Source organism: Dermacentor andersoni, chromosome 7, assembly GCF_023375885.2.
Source record: "Dermacentor andersoni chromosome 7, qqDerAnde1_hic_scaffold, whole genome shotgun sequence".
NCBI lineage: Eukaryota > Metazoa > Arthropoda > Arachnida > Ixodida > Ixodidae > Dermacentor > Dermacentor andersoni.
Window position 1 is genome coordinate 173899773 of NC_092820.1, and position 20177 is coordinate 173919949.

Consider the following 20177-nt stretch of genomic DNA (forward strand, 5'->3'; position numbering starts at 1 on the left):
CTCCTCCACGGTGTTTCCCCTCATTTCTCCTTCCCCACCTCACTCAGCATCACCTAGACTTTCCTCTAGGTGGCGTTGTTTTGCCGCCTGCTCCTTCGTACTTTTGCTTGCTTGGAGCTTGCACTGATGACCTGTCAGGCAGCAGATGTCTGCTTGAGCTCCCTAGTGAACTTCTTCCAGCATCACGAAGGCACAGAAGGATTTTAAAGGTCACTGAGAAAGATGACATCGTTTGTGACTGCTTGCCGATTTGCACACAAGCGACAAACATCCATCACGGTCTGGATGAAACCAAGCAAGAGTACCACTTGAACAGTTTCCTATTAATTAAGTTCAGCTAAATAAATGCTTTTCATGTCATTTTTTTGCCATTGTAAGACTAATTCATTTACTGTTTTGAAGTAGGATATTTGAATACACCTGGTTATGTTGCCAATTATTCTTCTGATAAGACGAACATCTGATAAGACGAAACAAATTTTCGTGGCCCCTTCGAGTTCCTCTTAAAGGGAGTGTGCTGTATTTGGCTTCGTGACACAAATATAACGCAGTTCTTTAAAGATGATTTATTGATTTTTTCTAACGCTTGAAACTGGGCATTAAGCTAAACCACTAGGCACCACCGCAACTGCTACTGTGTATGGAGCTGTGTTCAAACACACACAATTGAACATGGCTTTGCAATCATTGTGTCGTTGGCACTCTTGAACTGCTGCCTGTCCAATAAATTTATTAGCATGGAGGACAAGACCGTTCTTGCCAACACTGACCATCGGGTCATGAGTGACATTGAGTAAATTGTGTATGCACTCATGCTTTCTCTGTTTTTTGCGAGAGCAGTTCACAATAACAATGAATAATGCGCTCTATCAGCATCTGCTTCCATGCACCATTACCTGTTTCTTTGTGGCATCACTTTGTGTTATGATTGTAATACAATTGAGCCTGTTTATAATGATAATTGTTTTAACAATATATCGGTTATAACAATGAGATGCTGCTGCACCATCAACTTTCATATTGTTTCCATGGTGAAATAACCCACCTACTACAATGCCCCGATGCCGCATTATAGGTTATAAGTATGAAGTCTGGCTTCTGGGTGTCCGTGCCGATAGCTAGTGAAATGTGAAATCCTTGAAAAGAAAACAAAATTCGAGCCTCTGCACGATGGCCTGCTGCTCCAACAGATGCCCTTTTGTCCTCTCCAAACACGAATGGGCTGCGCCCATAGCTCTACACCATGCCACCCTCCGAAACAAATGGACCGTGCCAACTGCGCTGCTTCCAGATTGCTTGCTGGCTCCTCATTCAATGCAGTTCTGTAAACAGCCTAATCGCTCGCATTCATCTTTGTTGGTTGCATTGAAATCGTTCCTGCCCACGTGGTTTCTCAGCCTTGTTTGACTCGCCACTAAAATGGAAGATGGCTGATCCACTCGCTGATCATCGGCAATGCATGACGTTGCCAGTGAAAAGAATGTGCACTGCTGTAGATTCGGAAACTAATTGCTTCTAACCGATGAGGCAATCTTCGCGAATGTGCTTGCATTGGATAACAACAGCAATGACAGCAGTGATAATGTGATAGGGCAGGCTGCCTCAACGTTGTCCTCAAAGAAGGCCCGGCAGATTATTCAGTCCCTCCGGGGCTTCGTTTTCATGAGGAACCTTCCGCTGCATTATGTGGAGCACCTGGATGCCTTGGAGGAGGATGTCAGCAAGCTTCGCATTAAGCATGCAAGGCTGACAAACATAGGGTTTTCTTGTGCAAACCAGTGAGAAGTACGTGGCGAGATGCTTGTGGCGATCTCAACTCAGCGTTTCTTCTGGATTTGTCAAGTCAACAGGCTGCCATGGCAAGCTTCTCACATTTTTTAAAAGGCCCCTATTGGGTCCACCAAAGCAGTGCCTCGGTGGAGCTCGCATGTTGCTTGCCGCCCGTGACCCCTTTTTTCAGTTGTTATAGCAGTGTATTTTTTAATGCCGACAGCCACGGCTTGTTACACACGATCGGAGTGCCCTGGAAGCCGTTAGATAAGTGAAAACAATCAGCAGCCGCATGGAGGGAAGTGGCGGGGAGGGGCTCTGGCCTCCTTGCCATTATAGTTTTCTGACATCAGCTTTGCCATCCCCCTATATTGGTTTTTTTCATGCAACCCGGTTACCACAATTATTGGTTATAGCTATGGAATTTTCGTGGCACTTGAATATTGTTATAAGTAGGTTCGACTGTATTTAATATTTTTTTTTTTCTTCTGAGAGACCATAAGTCCCCCTTCACATTATATTAGTGCTCTTGTTATTTACATGAAAATATGGTGCATGCAGAAATCAGCTCGAAACATTTTATATTTACTTCATTACACTATCCAATGATATCTTATATTGGGGTTTGACTCTACATGCCGTGTTAGATCTTAAGGAGTTGGGTCTAGTTAAAGGTGGTAACATTACAAGACAAAATGTGTGGGTATGATGACTATTATTTGTCTTGGAAGATAATTTCGCATGCACATCCTGTTCTTGTCCATAGGGCAATACAGCAGGCTCCCTTTTAGATTAACTCTGTCAAGTTTAATGGGCTCTGATAAGCTGGAAACTCTGGGGACTTACATTTACTTTCTCATTTATCTAGTGCTGAATTTCCGTCAAGCTTAAGTTCTGATATGATGAACAGATTTCTAAAATCTCTTCACATTGATTTTGAAAGGAACCTGCTGCAGATGGTTTTAGTACAAGTTGTGAGAAAGGCCTGTGTACTGTTTACATAATTGCTTTAGCGTTCAAGTGTCTTTGTGAGTGCCTCTGCATTTCACATAAAGCCTACTTTCCATGTTTACATAGCCATCACATTTTCTTTTCCTTCAGCTGAAACTGATACGACTTCACAGTCTGCTGGAAGCATCTCGGCAAAGGACTCTGAAGGCACTGCATTCACAATGCCGTTGAAACCACCTCCACAGTCGGAATGGACTCCCGATGCTGCTGTGTCATGTTGCATGGCTTGCCACATTGAATACTTCAGTATGGTAAACACTCCGTATTGGCTGCTCTCTTTCTTAATCGCACCCTGCACCTCTCTTTGTGTACAAAAATTGGCTGGGGAGTCTTTTTTTATGGCCCCTGTCTTATTGGTGTCCTCAAAAAATTTTCATATGTGCACACAGATCTGCTGGCATACGAGTCCTCACCAAAGCGCCCCTCAAAGCCAAGATGTTCTTTTGGGAAATAAAGCCCAGTCAATTAATTTAGATGTACATTAGTAACATCAATGATTCGGTTAACTGGTTATTTGGATGTACAATGTGGTCAACTTACATAATGGTATCACTTTTTGTAATGATAACTGGCTGTAGTGATGTGCTTTTCCTACAATGGTGGTCAGAATACTTAAGGATGTGCAAAATTATTTTGTGTACAACAAAATACAGCAATAATGATGGAATTTTACAATTTACGAAACATTGCCATAAGTAGATGGTACAGAATCACCTTTTTACTTTTTATAGCTAATATGCTTAGCATGTGCACTGGTTCTTGCAGCCCCTTGTCTGAAGCCTCTTGTGTGTCATATGTGCCTTTAAGATTTGTAATCAGACAAAACTCTACTTGTGATAGCACATTATGCTCGGTGATTCCTCTGGGTTGTGTCATTTTGTCTGAGGCTTCTTGTGCGTCATATGTCTAATCACGTAAGAAATAGGATGGGGTTAGATGCAAAGGGGTCCACCAAAATCTGTCGGACAGAGGTTGTCATTTGCCAAGTGCATGCTACATAGCAACACAATACTGTGCTGCAGCAATCACACAGGCTTCACCAAGGCACATAGTATCTGTGCCTTGCTAGAGCACATTTGTCAATGTGCATCTGAAGAGACGACTGGTGAATAAGAGCAGATAGAGCAGCAGCAGCACTAAATGCAAAGAGGCATTACTTTGCTATTGCATATCCTTTCCGTTGTACTTTTATGCGAAGACCCTTTAGTCCTTCTGATTGTTTGTGATTGTCTTGAGATATGTTCATTTTCAAAGTTTTGTTTGGTCCTGTCTACAGTTCAGCCGAAGACACCACTGTCGACGCTGCGGTCGTGTTGTGTGCTACACATGCTCTCAGCAGAGCATGGTTGTGGAGGGCTTTGGCCAATACAAGGTCAGGGTCTGCGATGATTGCTTCAATCAGACTGCAAAGTAAGATCAGATTTCCAGCAGTCCTCTTTTGTTAAGCGTGTAAAGCTTCTTCATACAAGGCTTACAAGGCGTACCTTGCCCCCCTATGCATTCCAGGCTCAAGAATGCAGAAGAAACTGCATCACTGTCCTCGGAGGAGCATGTTCTCCCTGTTGAAATATTTGGTGCGTAGTTTTTGATCTGTAACTGCAGCACTGGTGCTCACAGAATTTCTACTTCATAGTAGTATCATGAGAAGCCAACAAACAAAGACACCAAAAACAACAAAGGGGAAATTACTTGTACTTACTAATTGAATTAAAGAAATGATAAATTAATGGCAATGAACGTGTCTGAAAAAACAACTTGCAGCAGGTGGGAAACGATCGCACGTCTTCGCATTACGTGTGCCATGCTCTAACCAATTGAGCTACCGCGGCGCGTTTCCCCATCCACTTTCTTGGGTATTTGTGTGTTACTACTAGAACTAACCTTGGGAGTGTTAGCCAGTGCCACCACTCACAAACCTTGGCGGCAGATGTGGAACATCCTTTCTGCCGCAGGCGTCACGAGTACAGTGTCTTTGTTTTTTGGCTTCTCATGATATGAGCAAAAAATCAGGCCCCTCGGTTAACCCCCTTTCTTCTCTTACTTCATAGTAGATAATGTGGAAGCATTACTTTCTTTACTATTTATTTCTGTGCTTCACCACCACACTGCTTTTAATGGTGCAGTGCATAGGAGTAACTAACTTGCGTGACACATTCTGTTCCTTGCAGATGATGCAGCAAGAAGTCGTTCTGACTCCGTCAAGACTCCGCGAAGTTCTTCCATGTCCAAGCGTCTTTTCTGGCAGCTAACCACTAGTGCTGAAGAGAATGCGGCTGTCAGAGAGCAGTTCTGCTACAATCAAGTATGCTACCTTCTGCTTGTTCATTAATTATAAGCGCATAGTATAGTAAAAACCAGGTAGAAATTTGGAAATTTGGAAAATTGGAATCCCGAAGTAATCAACATTAGTTGAGGAAGGAATGTTTCAGGCCAGAGCCAAGGTTATAATGAGGACCCTGATGAAGGCAAGTGCCCTTGTTGTAATGTTGGCTGAAACCCAAGACATTCTTTGTTCCAGCGCTGCTGGTAGTACAGACAAACACACTTACAGTAAACATGCTAATTCTATGAAAAGCAGTCGTTACATCAGTCTGAACCCCCAACAAAAAATAAAAATGGAAACATAAAGCTAGGGCAACGCAGTTAGTCAAAATCAGCCACCTTTTTACGGAAGGAGAGGACTGAGGGCTGACTGCTTTTAGGTTGCCTCAATGTATTCGTCTTGTAATAGGTTGGGTCAATCAGTCTGCAATTGGAATTGCAGTGCATTGCTGCCATGTTGGCATGACAGAATACACAAATCACATTGTCAGGCTCAAAATGAGAGATAAACTGCTGCCAAGTATCAAGACTAAATAGAGTAAAAGAAGCTAAAAGCAGAACTATCTGCCACAGTAGTTCAGCAGCTGAGGCGTTCTGCTGCTGTACTCACACTCACCACTTCCACATGATGTCTACAAACTGAGCTAGATTGGCCATGCCCCCATCCACTTCCTTTGGGTGTTTTTGCATGTGTGCTAAACCTAGCCCTGGGAGTGTCAGCCAGTGCCACTCTCAGCCATGGGTGAGCTTGTAGAGGTTATAGGTTTGGCTCCCATCTACAACAAGTTGTCTTTCACTTTCACGTATCTTCTCTTAATAATTCTACATTTCACTTAAAACGCACTGTTAATTTCCCTGATGCTTTTCTCTGTTTTAGTTTGTTGGCTTCGTATAGTTGCTCTTAAAGGACACTAAATAAAAGAATTATAGGAGCTGTATTAGTAATTTACCCTTCTACAATACCAATAAAGCCACTGTTACCATAAGAAGAGACCAGGTAAACCAGAAAAATATCTTGCAGACACTTAAGCTTTGCCTTTATGAGTTGAACCCGATGGATTTCAAAGATCCCTGACTGCTTGTCGCACTTCCCTGCAACCGCAGCTTTCTTGCGGATGTGCTGAGGCATGCGCATTGGTGTTGTTGCAAGGAACCGAGCGGTGTTCGAGGTTCTGCGTAACATAATTATGTTTTCTGGTACATTAAAATTAAACTCCGACACTGTCATGTCCGTAGCCTGTGTTTAGGTCGTACTTGACAATTTTTCTGATGTATTTTACTTTGAGAAATTCAATTAGTTAATTATTGCCTCTGTGCCATACGGAGGACCTGCATGGTTGTGGCTCAGAATGATTTTTTGTCAAGCGACGTCCGATGCCAACATTGGATTTTTTTGCGATGAGGGGCCCTGAATGCTATCACGTGAATACGCCAAGACAGAATACGGCTTGTGGCAGTGCCTTGAGGTTCCCGTATGATCTGGCCATGTTGTCATGGAGTTTGACAGTATGTGCTTCGGTGCAGTTAATTTTTAATCAGTAAAGATGGGCTGCACTGTACATATTCTGAAAGAGTCTTAGGCTGAACTTAGCAAGTTTCAAAGCATTTATTGAACCACAACTGCTCAACACGAAAAAATACTTTCAATACTGTGATGTCACACTAACGCACCAGCGCTGGGGTTGTGCCACGAAATTTAAAAAATGAAACTTCGGCCATAATTTTTTTTTCATAATAACCTTATTACCACAAAATTAAACTAAAACAGAGTTTTCAAACACTACCTTGTCAGTCTAAACAGATTTAACGTTTCTCTTTAGTGTCTTTTTAAGGCACAAGTTTCTAAGGATGTGAATTCTTGGTTATCATTTCTTGTATTTTTCTTTCAGGCTCCAAGTGTTTCGCTCTCGCTTGCCATTCTGGAGAAGCATTCCAGTCCGGCAGACTGTGCCACGTACATCTTGTCACTTTCTGATAGTCTCTTTCCTGTTTTGGCACCAAAGAGCACCTCCGAGAGCTTTGTTGACTATGGACTCATAATCACGTGAGTGTCATTACCCCCCCCCTTCTCTCTTCTGTTTCTGTTCCCTCTGAGTGGTTGGCTAGTGGGAATGTAGCTCAGAGTTCAACGAAAAACCTCTGTGCCAAGGAGGTACATATTGTATGACTAAAACGGCCACTTGCTAAAGTTTAAAAAGCAAGGAAAAGAGACAACCTACCGTATTTATTCAAATATAGCTTAACCTTTCTTTTTCCAGAAATGTTACCCATAATCATCTATCGACCTATATTTGTGACCAAAGAATCTCGACCTATATGCGTGATCAAAGCTAGCAAAAGTACTGAGCTAATGAAGTTCCAAAGTGGAACAGAGCTGCCACTGGAGCCGTGAGGGCCAAGGCCGCAAACCAAAACGCCCTGCCATGCATATCGATGCCATTCGTCGAAGCTGCGGTCATGCAAGACACAAATACCGTATTTACTCAATTCTAATGTGCACCTGTACAGTACAGTATTAACTAAATTAACAGGCATCGTGTCATAGACGCCCAAGTAAACATGAATGCATCTCACTGGATGACTGCGGAAACTCATTGTCAAAATGCTGGAGTGAGGAAGCGTGGGAGCAGCTGCCTCTCACTTCAACGCGAACTATAAGCGGCCAAAAAAAGTGTGCGGCGGACTCTGTCCCCGTTGCAGATCGCTTTCAATATAGGGCCAAGGCAATCGTATCGCTGAAGTGGATCGTCACAAATACGTCCTGCTTCAGTCTACTATGTTGCTTTGCTGGCGAAAACAATCTCCTTCTGTTTGTGACCGTCCTGCACGCAAGTTTCAGGTACTCTAAACGCCCGTGATGCAGCCCAATTTCTGTCTGTCTCTGCACTCATGATCACTTTCTTTTTAAATGCGGCATCATGTTGAACTCGGCACTCCATGTTGATAGAGCAAATGCAGAAAACGTTTAGGTGGTCTAATGGTTTAGGTGGACATTAGGTGGACTGATGCCCAAGCACACGTACTACAGCACATGGAGGAAGCTATGGCAGCTAGGCTCACAGCGTATATGGGGTGGTCATCTTGAAATACCGATGGCGATATGGTAACGCAGGCCTAGAGTCGTACTTGATTCTAACGTACCGATTCTAATGGGTTGGCCTACGTTCGAATAATTCTTTTTTATTTTTTGGAGAGCACAATATATAGGGGTCGACCTATATTCATGCTCGACCTATTTTCGAGTAAATACCGTGCTTAAATGTCCTGGTTAAAGGCTAGTTGGTTCATGTTTTTTAAGAAACACGTAAATGCATTAAAAACACACAATGAACCTATGAGAAATATGTCTATCTCATATTTTTGCACATATTAGCCACATCCTAAATTCAAAAAATATATTCTGCACTGGGCTAATACCAACTATCGTCAATATTGCCTTTTAATGCAAGAGCCAGACTTAAGATTCACGATTCAACCCAGAGCCAAGTAATTATATGCAACTTTATTGTACAGGCCGAGACTTGGGGTGGTGCTCAGGATGTGTGTCGCGAGAACAACCTCAGATGTTAGGCATGTGAGACTTCAGGAATAATCTCGAAAATGCTCTGTAACTGTCGTGATTGTAGCGCAGTATGCGGGTACTCAATGCCAGATTGTGCTGTCTGAATGACAGACCTCTATTAGAACAGAAGATTCTGGGGCCATGGAATGACACTCAAATTGCACTTCAACAAGAGCACTTTTCGCATTTTAAATGGAGAGCAGCCTTGGCTCCGGGCTCTAGCATTGCCTGACAGGCACTTGCGCATTGTGATGTGTTGTACACAGAATATGTATGTGCATCATATGTGTACATAGTTCATTGTACGTTATCACCGTCACCCCCACTCTCTCCTTTTCCTTCTCTCTTTCCACTATGTATAGTAGCTGGTCAGAGACAAACCTTCTTCAACCAATCTCTCTGCTTTTCTAACATAAAAATTTTCTCTGTCTCTCTTGGGAAATACTAGTACAAATTTGTAATGTGAGTTATATGATGTGGAAATTATGTGGTGCTGTGTGGCTTCACGGCAGTGCACACCATATTGATGTGAAGCCACATCGCAGTTCAACAGTGAGCAGTAGCAAGTGACTCTGACTGTGCATACAAAGGACAATTGTTTCCAGGACCAACAATTGTGCGGGGTCGCTTTTGTAAATATTTGAACATTGTTGTATCCATTTATTTACGTGGCTTGCACATGCTGTAAGTATGATGGGAAGCAAGTTGATGTGCTGGGGTCGGTAACGCGTACAAAAGCATAGTAATGACTTTCTGTTGCTTAGTTTTTCACATCTGTCTCACCTTCCTTTCTGTGCTTCCTTTTCAGCATGCTCAAGTCGTTGATCCTGAGAGCCAAGGTCAAGTTTCTGGGTGCAGGCATAACAAGTGGTGTTGCGTGCAGTGATGCCTACCTCAGGAGGCTGGACATTGTGCGGCTTATGGTCAATGCAAACTGCCAGCACCTTCTTCCAGAGGAAATGCTTATTCGGTGAGGAGTACTGAGCACGTGCCGTTTTGCATTCAACAATGAAATGTTATCAAGCATTCTCAGCTCTAATGACTCGCTTCTGTGTTCCAATTTCCAATTTAGTATCATGACATTTATGCTGCCATGTTTTCACTTGCTATTTTTTAACTCCAAACCCTTTCTTTGAATTGTGTGTAGTTCGCACATTATATACATGAGTTTTGTTTGGAGAGGTACCTCTGACGGTTTCTTCTTAACTCTAAGAGCTCTGAATGTAATCAGTCTCATCATATCCTCTGTAATCTACACAAGGAAATAATAAAAGCTTGGACTTTACCTTACTTATCTAAACTAAAAATTTGAATTTTAAATAATGTCTTCTGTAATGTGCACAAGCAATCAATAAAAACTTGAACTTGATTAATAAAATTGTTCTGTTGGCATTCTGTCTACAGTAGTGTGCACTTCATCACAATCGGCAACCTTGGCGGGCTTCTGGCCTTTCATGGTTTAGCGTATGCAGGCAACACCTTGCTTGCACATCCCATATTATGTACAATTACCATTACTTTGACTGGCAATTGGTTTTCGGCAAATTTGTTCTTATCAGTGCAGTGCTGAATCTGGTTTTCTTTTCACTATTAGCCTCATTCTGCGCTGTTCAAGTTCTGATGCTGTTTTACTCTTAACTTAATGTTTATGCTGGCTTACAGAACTGCCAATGATGGAGATGAGCCTGGCAGCCGGCGCAAGGTTGGCCGCAGCCTCAACTCTGACCAAGGGCCCGAGCGCAAGTTGAGGGACCGGCTCATGGAGACTGAACGTATGGCCCTGGCTCTTGAAGTCTCCACAAAGTGTGGCCTTGAGACATCCGGTGTGTTTGCCGCCTGGGGACTAGCACTTCTGCGTGCCGGTGACTGGTCGTCTGCCAGGGAAAAGTTCTCACATTGCTTACAGGTAGAGAATTTCTTACCTCAGTCATAGTGTGTCTACAACACGAGGAGTGTTTTGCATGTTAATCGAACATTTCATCAGCACGCTTGGCATCTGGACTGGCAAACATCTCTGCCGTCCATTACTTATCTGTCTCAAGAGCTCCTATCTAAATACATGGGAAGGGAGAAATCATTTTGCTTGGCATCCGCTGCACAAATTTTGATTAGGTGTGTTACAACTAAACTAAAAAGTTAAAATCAGTCAACTGCAGGACACAACTTTTTAAATTTATAACAGCCTGTCATTCTCTAGAAAATTTTTGCAAAATGAAACATCAAGTTTACATTGTTGTAACACAGCGGTTCTCAGCCGTGCATTTGTCGGGGACCCCTTGTGGACCAGTGGAAGCAATGGGGACCCCTTTCAATGAGAGGGAGGCTATAAATTGAGGGGATACGCGGCTTTTGCATCGTGAAAAATGGTCAGCAATTTGATTTCGTGAAAATCATATTTTCAGTTTCTACCACTCTTCTTCTATATGATTCCGAAATGTCATCACTGAAAACCACATAGAAGCACACAAAAAAATTTGTTGTATCAGCCAAGGTAGCGAAAAATTTCGCGGAAATCGCGAAAGAACACCGTTTTTCAAGCCACAATATCTCCGGAATGATGCATCCGAGCACCTACACCTTGGTCTTATCAGAAAGCACATTTCTCCGTCTTCAACTTTGCCACTTCAGCTATCTCCTCCATGCAGAAACAAGCACACAAAAAGCAATGGATTGAAGGTCATGCTGGAGCCCACGATTGGCTGCGCCAGCCACGTGACTCCAACGGGTTCATTGGTTCGGCGCTCGCGTCGTCTGCTTGGCTCTTTGAACCTCGCGAGCTCTGGACAATCTCCACTCTCTCTAATCTCAATGAGTGCCAAAACGGGCGCTACGCGGGCATCGCAGAAGCATGGCCGATCGTTCCGTTTGTGGACTTACCAGACCCCCGGCTACGTATTCCGAGCATCGGCGGCTCGGACTTCGGGACGAAGCTCTGCGCGTGGAATCCTCGTACACGTGGCTAAGCCTTTCAGCACTTGGTGTTTTAGAATTCATGACCAAAAACATTGTTCACGCAATCCTCGGACCCGCGGCTAAGCATTTTGCACATAGACGTTTCCGAGTCTGCAATCAAGCACATCGCGCACGGACTTCTTGGACCCCTCGTCTAAGCATTTCATGCATCGGTGCCTTCAACTACACAACTAAGCCCACCGAGCGTCGACTCCTCTAGCCCACGGCTAAGCCTTTTTACGCGTGTTGGCACCTCGGACTGCACGACTGAGCATATGGAGTGTTGACTCCTCAAGCCTGTGGCTAGGCATTTCGTGCGTTGGCACCTCGAACTGCGCGACTAAATACGTCGAGTGTTGACTCCTCCTACCCACGGCTAGGTATTTCGCACATCAGCACCTCAAACCCGTGACCAAGCAAACTGCGCGCTGACTCTATTATCATATTAGACAGTTTTAGTTGGGAGCCCGCAGCAGCTCTGCATACGCAGCAAACCCGTGGAGGCGTCAGTGCACATGCGCGGTATGCAGGAGCACGCACAGTATCTTATGTGCGCCCGCAGCTTTTCAAGAGCTGCATAGCGTCCGCTGCGAGCTCAGCGGGCTTTGCGGAATGTTCTCGCGTGTCCACGAGATCGCATTTTTCGATATCACTCTTGCCGAAGATATGACTCCGGCTTTTGGCAGCTGATATTGACTACACGGTTTCAGAAGGTGGCATATCATGGTGCTGAGTAGCACACTACTGGTTCCTACTCATGCAAGTCATCAATCCCCTTCTCAACTTGCGTGTCCAACCAACTATTGCTGTATCGTGCGCGCATGCTTCGCCTCGTGCGCACAACCTCGTGTACTGCGTACGTGGGTGTTTGCGGACGCCCAACTAAAACTGCCTATTGTCACAATACCTCGTAACGATATCTATCGTACAAGCCATAAGCGCCAGCTCGGGCCTCCAAGGGGGCTCCGGGGCCCCCCTCCGGAGTTTTCCACACCCCCCCCACACGCATACTTAATATGCCGTTACCAGAGTTTTGTCACCCACATCATTTCACGTTTCTTTTAACTTACCTCGACCTGTTCTCTTAAACATTTATTGTGGCTAAAAGCTTACTGCATCATTGTTGGCGCGGATATGCACGGCTTTTAATTCATACTTTCGCTTTATTTCTGCAAATCCTGACCATAGGAGGACAAGCGCATTGAAGCACTAGCAGCGGCTGCCTCATCCATACTTTCTCACTTCAACATTGTTTTAAATTTCCACTGTAAGCACCATGAACTTATACAATATATTTAAGTATACAAACAGGATAAAGTTCATTATATTTTTGAAAGTGAAGGAGGTAGTCAATGAAAAATTATTTCTAAAGTTATGGATATGCCTAGATAATAAATATGTTGCTGTTTGTTCACCTCGCTTCAAATTGCTTTGTGTGCTTTTTTGACCCTCAAAAATATTGTGACCCCTTCGACAGTCTTTTTTCAGCAAAATGTGAAATGCAAGTGAATGATATGTGGCTCGGTATTGCTTCTCTTGCCAGTAAGCAATGGTAACGACTCATTAAAAAAAGGTGCTGTAATAATTGACAACATTTATTATAGATGGAAACGTCGTCACTTGCGCGTAGCGGTCATAAATATATACAGGGTGTCTCAATTAACTATCATGCACCCATATTTTAAAAAATAGCAATTGCTTTACTTGAAGGAAACCTAGTGCATTTGGTTTCCGGTACAGTGGAGTAGCTGCCAATAATCTTTTTCAATACTGAGATTTATTTAGGTAATTGTAATTAATTATCTAGCTCGAGATTTACTATGCTAATTATCAAAGCGTCAATGAGGCATTTATAGGCACAGCCAAGGGACATCTAATTGCGGTATTTTCAGCGATGTACTAATTGCATACTAATTCTTTCCAACTAACAAATAAACCCCGCGAAATGAAATATAAAATATACCACACCACTGCGCTCCTGCCCGCATCATAAAGCGGTGCCCTTGTACAAGTTCCGTCTGAGTTGGCCAAAACGAAATAAAGGAAATGAAGAAAAACATTGTGATTGAGCTAGTTTCTTATTGCTGCTTCCCGGCTTAAGTAATCCATCGCGTTTGGTGTTACATAGTTGGAAACAAGCTATGATAGCTGTTGTCTTAGCGTAGATAAAGGCCTTGGATGTTCTTTTTTTTTTTTGCCATAAAATTTATCACCACAAAAGTGAATGACAATGTCAGTGCAAAGGTTTAAAGGTGCATTTTATTTCGTCCCAGTAGCCATGTCATGAAGGAAAACATGATCCTTGCCTTGGGAGCTGCAAATAGCAACAAGAGGAATGCTGCAAATATATATCAGTTATGGAAGGGCAGGTAGACCAAATGCATTGTCTATCATCAGAAATTATGAAAACCTGAGACAAACCAGTAGCTCCCAGAACAGAGGTGGAGAACTTCATCTTTGAGTCCGAGCCTACGCACAGATGTTCTATCATTTATGGCCTCAAACCCTCATGCTAGCTAGCGTGCGGGATATGGCTGCCCAGCTACTAATTTCCAAGTCATCACATTGGAGGATTCTAAATGCCTCGGCCTTCACCCATACCACCTCAACGTGCACCAATGCTTGGAAGATAAAATTTAGTTCTCACAAAAGCCCATGAGTCACCAGACTTTTTTAGCAACATCATGTGCGCAGATGAAGCCAATTTTTGCAGAAGCAGCCAAATAACTTAGCACAATACACACTCTTGGAGTAACTACAATCCACACTGGGTAAAGTGCAATCGGCACCACTACCAGTGGTCGCCCATCGTGTGGTTCGGAATTTACGCCAGTGCTATAATCGGTCCCATCTTCTTCGCTCACATACTGACTGGACATCATTTTGTGGACGAAATCCTTGAAGGAGGGGTGGATGAGTTTCTCAGCAAAGTCCTGCTGTCACGTCTTCCACTTCTGTGGTATCAGCAAGATGGGGCACCCATATACAGCAGCAGCCAAGCACGAAACTGGCCGGATGCGACTTTTAATGCGCAATAGATTGGAAGGTTAAAACGGACGTTTGGGCGAGTTGGTAAGCCATTTTAAACAGAAAGGCACATATTTTGATAGGGACGAGGAGGGAGACACGGCACGGACAGCGCTCGTGCGTGTCGTGTCTCCCTCCTTGTCCCAGTCAAAATATGCGCTGTTCTGTTTAAAATAAGATTAAAGGCACGAGCCTGTAAATTGGCCGGCCAGGTCACCTGACCTCTCTCCACCCGATTTCTTTCTTCGGGGTTATGTGAAAGATTGTGCTTACATGATCGAGATAGAAGTCAGATGAGCTCAATGCAAGGATAACGGATGTCTGCTGTAGAGTTCCAGCGTCGGTCATCAAGAAAGCCACAGAAGATGTGATAAAGTGAACTCAGTACTGCATAGCTGCGGGAGGAGACCTATCCAAGCACGTCTTCTAGGCAGCAGCTGGTGTTCAACGGCGCTTGCGAATTCATAAATAATAAGGGCACACTGAAATCTGATGGTTTTAAGGAAGAAAGGAAGGAAAAGACTTTAATGAGAAAAGCACCTGCGAGGTTGCCAGCCTGGGCTCAGGCCACCTGGGCATTATGTGCAGCGGTGAGGCATAGCCTGATGGTTTTAAATGCAAAAGCATTTCTGTCATTAACCAACGGAAAAATCGTCCCTCCGTCCGTCTCGTAAGACGATCGTCTTCAACATAGTGCCCGCAACAGCAAGTGAATTCACCTGCGTGGTGCCTGTCGCTTCAACACCAACGAAGCGGCGAGAACACCGCGCTCACGGAGCTCTCAGCACGTGCCGCACTCTGTGGCTTTCACAGATCGCTTTCAAGATACGGGCCGCACCGCTGCGCTAGTCTTAGCCGCCTACGGAGCATGGTTGGTCACAGTTCATAATGGTTCAGTGTACCTAATAAATGTTGCATATATTGCCTTCATGTGCTACATCTTCGGGGTCATTTCATCCCACGTCCACATCCGCAGCGGGCTGTCTAGAACACTAGTGATTATTGCTTCTACTCGCCACTTTTAGCTCGTCTCATGCAGGTCTCCCTTAACAGTTCGGTATTGCAATCGTGCTTCTCCATTTCACGGTTTTGTCATTGTCGTTCTCACAATTATACCAAACACGCCAGCATACTACCATGAAACATCACGTCGGTACTATGACATGTTTACGCATCATTCAGGTAAATCCCAGAGAAAATTCCGCGTGGACTTTTTTTTTCTCTATTTTTTTTTGTGCAGACGTCCCGATTGACAATTTGTCTCAATTAGAAGTGTTGCATTTACTTTACTGAACACATCGGTTTTGCCTTTTCTCTACACATGAGTCGCTTCCCGGTCTCTTTATTTCGAATTTATTTTTTGCCACGATCCTGTTTCTGCAGCACGTATACACTCTAATTAAAAGTAAAACCGTCACATTAATGTGGGTTTGGTCCGAAGCAAGTTTCTGCCCCAAAATATAGCTGCGACTCTTTCGATGTGATGCGAGCAGAGCTGGGATTTGAAGACATTCTATGCCTATTGCATTGCTTTTCGCGTTCCATGCGTAGTCAGAGCGGCACTTCGGCTGTATTATCAAGGGGCTTTTGTTATCAACGTAATCAGTCGGCCTTGAGAGACGGATAATAAGTGTGACGTAGAAATGAGAAGAAGGAATAGCTGCGAAGCTGAGAAACCTACTGTTGGTGCTCCGTCCATACCATTATCAAGATGGTGTGCTGTCTCTTCGGGTTTGCCACAGGCAAAGCAGTTCAGAATGAGAATCAGAATTTATTATTACAAGTTGGGTTACATTAAATGTATTTAGTATACAGAAGGCGGTTACATAGTCAAAGACTGTATCGGAACCTCCTATTGCTTTCAATCAGCTTAGTTGAGGGCGCTGCTTTATTATGCAGGTGGGAGCACAATCTTGTTGTATTTTTCATTTTTCGTCTGGTTTCTTTATCAGTCGGAAAAAATTGTATGCAATTAGTATGTTGCTGAAAACACCACAGTTAGATGCCATTGGGGGGAGCCTACACATGCCTCATTGACACTTTGATAATTACGACAATGCTTCTCGAGTTATATTAATTTATAATTACCTAATTAAATCTCAGTAACGAAACTGGTACACAAGAAGCCAATCAATGAGTTAGCGGTAAGAGGGAAACTAGAGGAATTCCGGATCAAACTACAGAACAGGTATTCGGCTTTAACTCAGGAAGAGGACCTTAGTGTTGAAGCAATGAGCGACAATCTCATGGGCATCATTAAGGAGTGCGCAATAGAAGTCGGTGGTAACGCCGTTAGACAGGAAACCAGTAAGCTATTGCAGGAGACGAAAGATCTGATCAAGAAACGCCAATGTATGAAAGCCTCTAATCCTACAGCTAGAATAGAACTGGCAGAACTTTCTAAGTTAATCAACAAGCGTAAGACAGCGGACATCAGGAACTATAATATGGATAGAATTGAACAGGCTCTCAGGAACGGAGGAAGCCTAAAAACAGTGAAGAAGAAACTAGGAATAGGCAAGAATCAGATGTGTGCGTTAAGAGACAAAGCCGGCAATATTGTTACTAATATGGATGAGATAGTTCAAGTGGCTGAGGAGTTCTATAGAGATTTATACAGTACCAGTGGCACCCACGACGATAGTGGAAGAGAGAATAGCCTAGAGGAATTCGAAATCCCACAGGTAACGCCAGAAGAAGTAAAGAAAGCCTTAGGAGCCATGCAAAGGGGGAAGGCAGCTGGGGAGGATCAGGTAACAGCAGATTTGTTGAAGGATGGTGGTCAGATTGTTCTAGAGAAACTGGCCACCCTGTATACGCAATGCCTCATAACCTCGAGCGTACCGGAATCTTGGAAGAACGCTAACATAATCCTAATCCATAAGAAAGGTGACGCCAAAGACTTGAAAAATTATAGACCGATCAGCTTACTGTCCGTTGCCTGCAAAGTATTTACTAAGGTAATCGCAAATAGAATCAGGAACACCTTAGACTTCTGTCAACCAAAGGACCAGGCAGGATTCCGTAAAGGCTACTCAACAATAGACCATATTCACACTATCAATCAAGTGATAGAGAAATGTGCAGAATATAACCAACCCTTATATATAGCTTTCATTGATTACGAGAAAGCGTTTGATTCAGTCGAAACCTCAGCAGTCATGGAGGCATTACGGAATCAGGGTGTAGATGAGCCATATGTAAAAATACTGGAAGATATCTATAGCTGCTCCACAGCCACCGTAGTCCTCCACAAAGAAAGCAACAAAATCCCTATAAAGAAAGGCGTCAGACAGGGAGATACGATATCTCCAATGCTATTCACAGCATGTTTACAGGAGGTATTCAGAGGCCTGGAGTGGGAAGAATTGGGGATAAAAGTTGATGGAGAATACCTTAGCAACTTGCGATTCGCTGATGATATTGCCTTGCTTAGTAACTCAGGAGACCAATTGCAATGCATGCTCACTGACCTGGAGAGGCAAAGCAGAAGAGTGGGTCTAAAAATTAATCTGCAGAAAACTAAAGTAATGTTTAACAGTCTCGGAAGAGAACAGCAGTTTACGATAGGTAGCGAGGCACTGGAAGTGGTAAGGGAATACATCTACTTAGGACAGGTAGTGACCGCGGATCCGGATCATGAGACTGAAATAAGCAGAAGAATAAGAATGGGCTGGGGTGCATTTGGCAGGCATTCTCAGATCATGAACAGCAGGCTGCCACTATCCCTCAAAAGGAAAGTGTACAACAGCTGTGTTTTACCAGTACTCACATATGGGGCAGAAACCTGGAGGCTTACGAAAAGGGTTCTGCTGAAATTGAGGACGACGCAACGAGCTATGGAAAGAAGAGTGATGGGTGTAACGTTAAGGGATAGGAAAAGAGCAGATTGGGTGAGGCAACAAACGCGGGTAAACGACATCTTAGTTGAAATCAAGAAAAAGAAATGGGCATGGGCCGGACATGTAATGAGGAGGGAAGATAACCGATGGTCACTAAGAGTTACGGACTGGATTCCAAGGGAAGGGAAGCGTAGCAGGGGGCGGCAGAAAGTTAGGTGGGCGGATGACGTTAAGACGTTTGCAGGGACAACATGGCCACAATTAGTACATGACCGGGGTAGTTGGAGAAGTATGGGAGAGGCCTTTGCCCTGCAGGGGGCGTAACTAGGCTGATGATGATGATGAGGATGATGATGAACGAAAGAAATTACTGGCAGCTATTCCACTGTACTGGAAACAATATGCAATAGGTTTTCTTTGAGTAATGCAATTCTCTTTTTTAAGTCTTGGTGCTTGATAGTGGGACACCCTGTATACACTCTAGACACCGAAATGAGGCCAAGCCGGATTCACTCAAAAGCAGAATCAACAGAAGTGATGCGCAGCAGCGCTTATACTCAAACTCACAGAAAATAGAGAGAGAGAGATGCTGCTGTTTCTCCAAAAGGGTGAAGCAGTATTAGTGATAGCGAAGTATAAAACAATTTCACGAAGGAAAATTACACCATTGAGAGACGCCAGATTCTTGGTGGTCTGAGAGGACTCAGGCTGTGAAACTGAACTGTCTTCTACTGTGAGGTCACACAAAGTTTCTTCAAGTGAAACTGTTATTAAAGGTTATACTATATATATATATATATATATATATATATATATATATATATATATATATATATATATAGTATGTGTTTGGGGAAAAGGGTTGGAAAGCTGGTCGGGCCCCAGTCCCCTCCCCCCCCACCTTGAAAAATTTAAGCTTTCCACCTATGCCCTTCATAAAAAAACCTCGTCATGAGCTCTATTCACTAGGCCCCTTGGCCTGGCACAGACACCTCACTGCATAACTGAGGCATCATACAAAAGCGCAAGCTGGAAAGCACCTAGTAGCTGAATATCTCAGTGGCTCTCTGATCCTGAGTTCTGCAGCCATTGTCAAGGGAAGATGACTCAAAAGGCTGGTGAGGAGCCTTCATTCAGTAACATGGTCAATTCTACCTAAAGAAGAAAAAAAAAATGCCACACTGATTGCACTGGAGACTGCTATCATGAGGCAATCTGCAGGTACAACACTGGAGCTATATTCATGCCCACACAGAAATCTATACCTCACTTGGTTTGTAACCCAGATACCACGTACCACGCTCTTTGTAGAGCAGCAGCAAAGAATGACAAAAGAACGGGGGGGGGGGGGGGGGGGATGTAGTCGAAAGCACACCAGATCAGAGGTCACATGACCAAGAAGCCCCACATCACAAAACACACCAAAGACTACAAATTCGGTGCCTTTTAGGGAACTGTAAGAGAAGGTGAAACTTTGTGTGGCATACATGTTCCTGACAACCTCTTTCTCGATCACTTGCATGCGCAGCCCCTGTTGAGAGCCGTTTCCTGAAAACTTTTTTTATATATACCTTTGTGCTCAGTTTCTGGAGCTTATTTATTTGTTACCGTTAAGCCTATTTTGGCTCGGCTTTTTTTTTTGGTCATGTTCCTTTGGCTACAGTGCAAGTCGTGACAGTCTCACTTTTCTA

The 20177-nt window shown here is 43.7% G+C and overlaps 1 protein-coding gene across 1 annotated transcript in view; it reads left to right on the forward strand.

Annotated features, from left to right (window-relative positions):
* Positions 1 to 20177, forward strand: part of Sptz (zinc finger FYVE-type containing 26 spastizin) — a 183896-nt gene that overhangs the window by 113599 nt on the left and 50120 nt on the right. Inside the window, exons 31-37 of the mRNA XM_050180184.2 lie at positions 2872 to 3032; positions 4058 to 4191; positions 4288 to 4355; positions 4950 to 5083; positions 6993 to 7147; positions 9474 to 9635; positions 10328 to 10571. Of these exons, the coding sequence (XP_050036141.1) occupies positions 2872 to 3032; positions 4058 to 4191; positions 4288 to 4355; positions 4950 to 5083; positions 6993 to 7147; positions 9474 to 9635; positions 10328 to 10571 (1058 nt within the window). The remainder of the gene's footprint in view (positions 1 to 2871; positions 3033 to 4057; positions 4192 to 4287; positions 4356 to 4949; positions 5084 to 6992; positions 7148 to 9473; positions 9636 to 10327; positions 10572 to 20177) is intronic.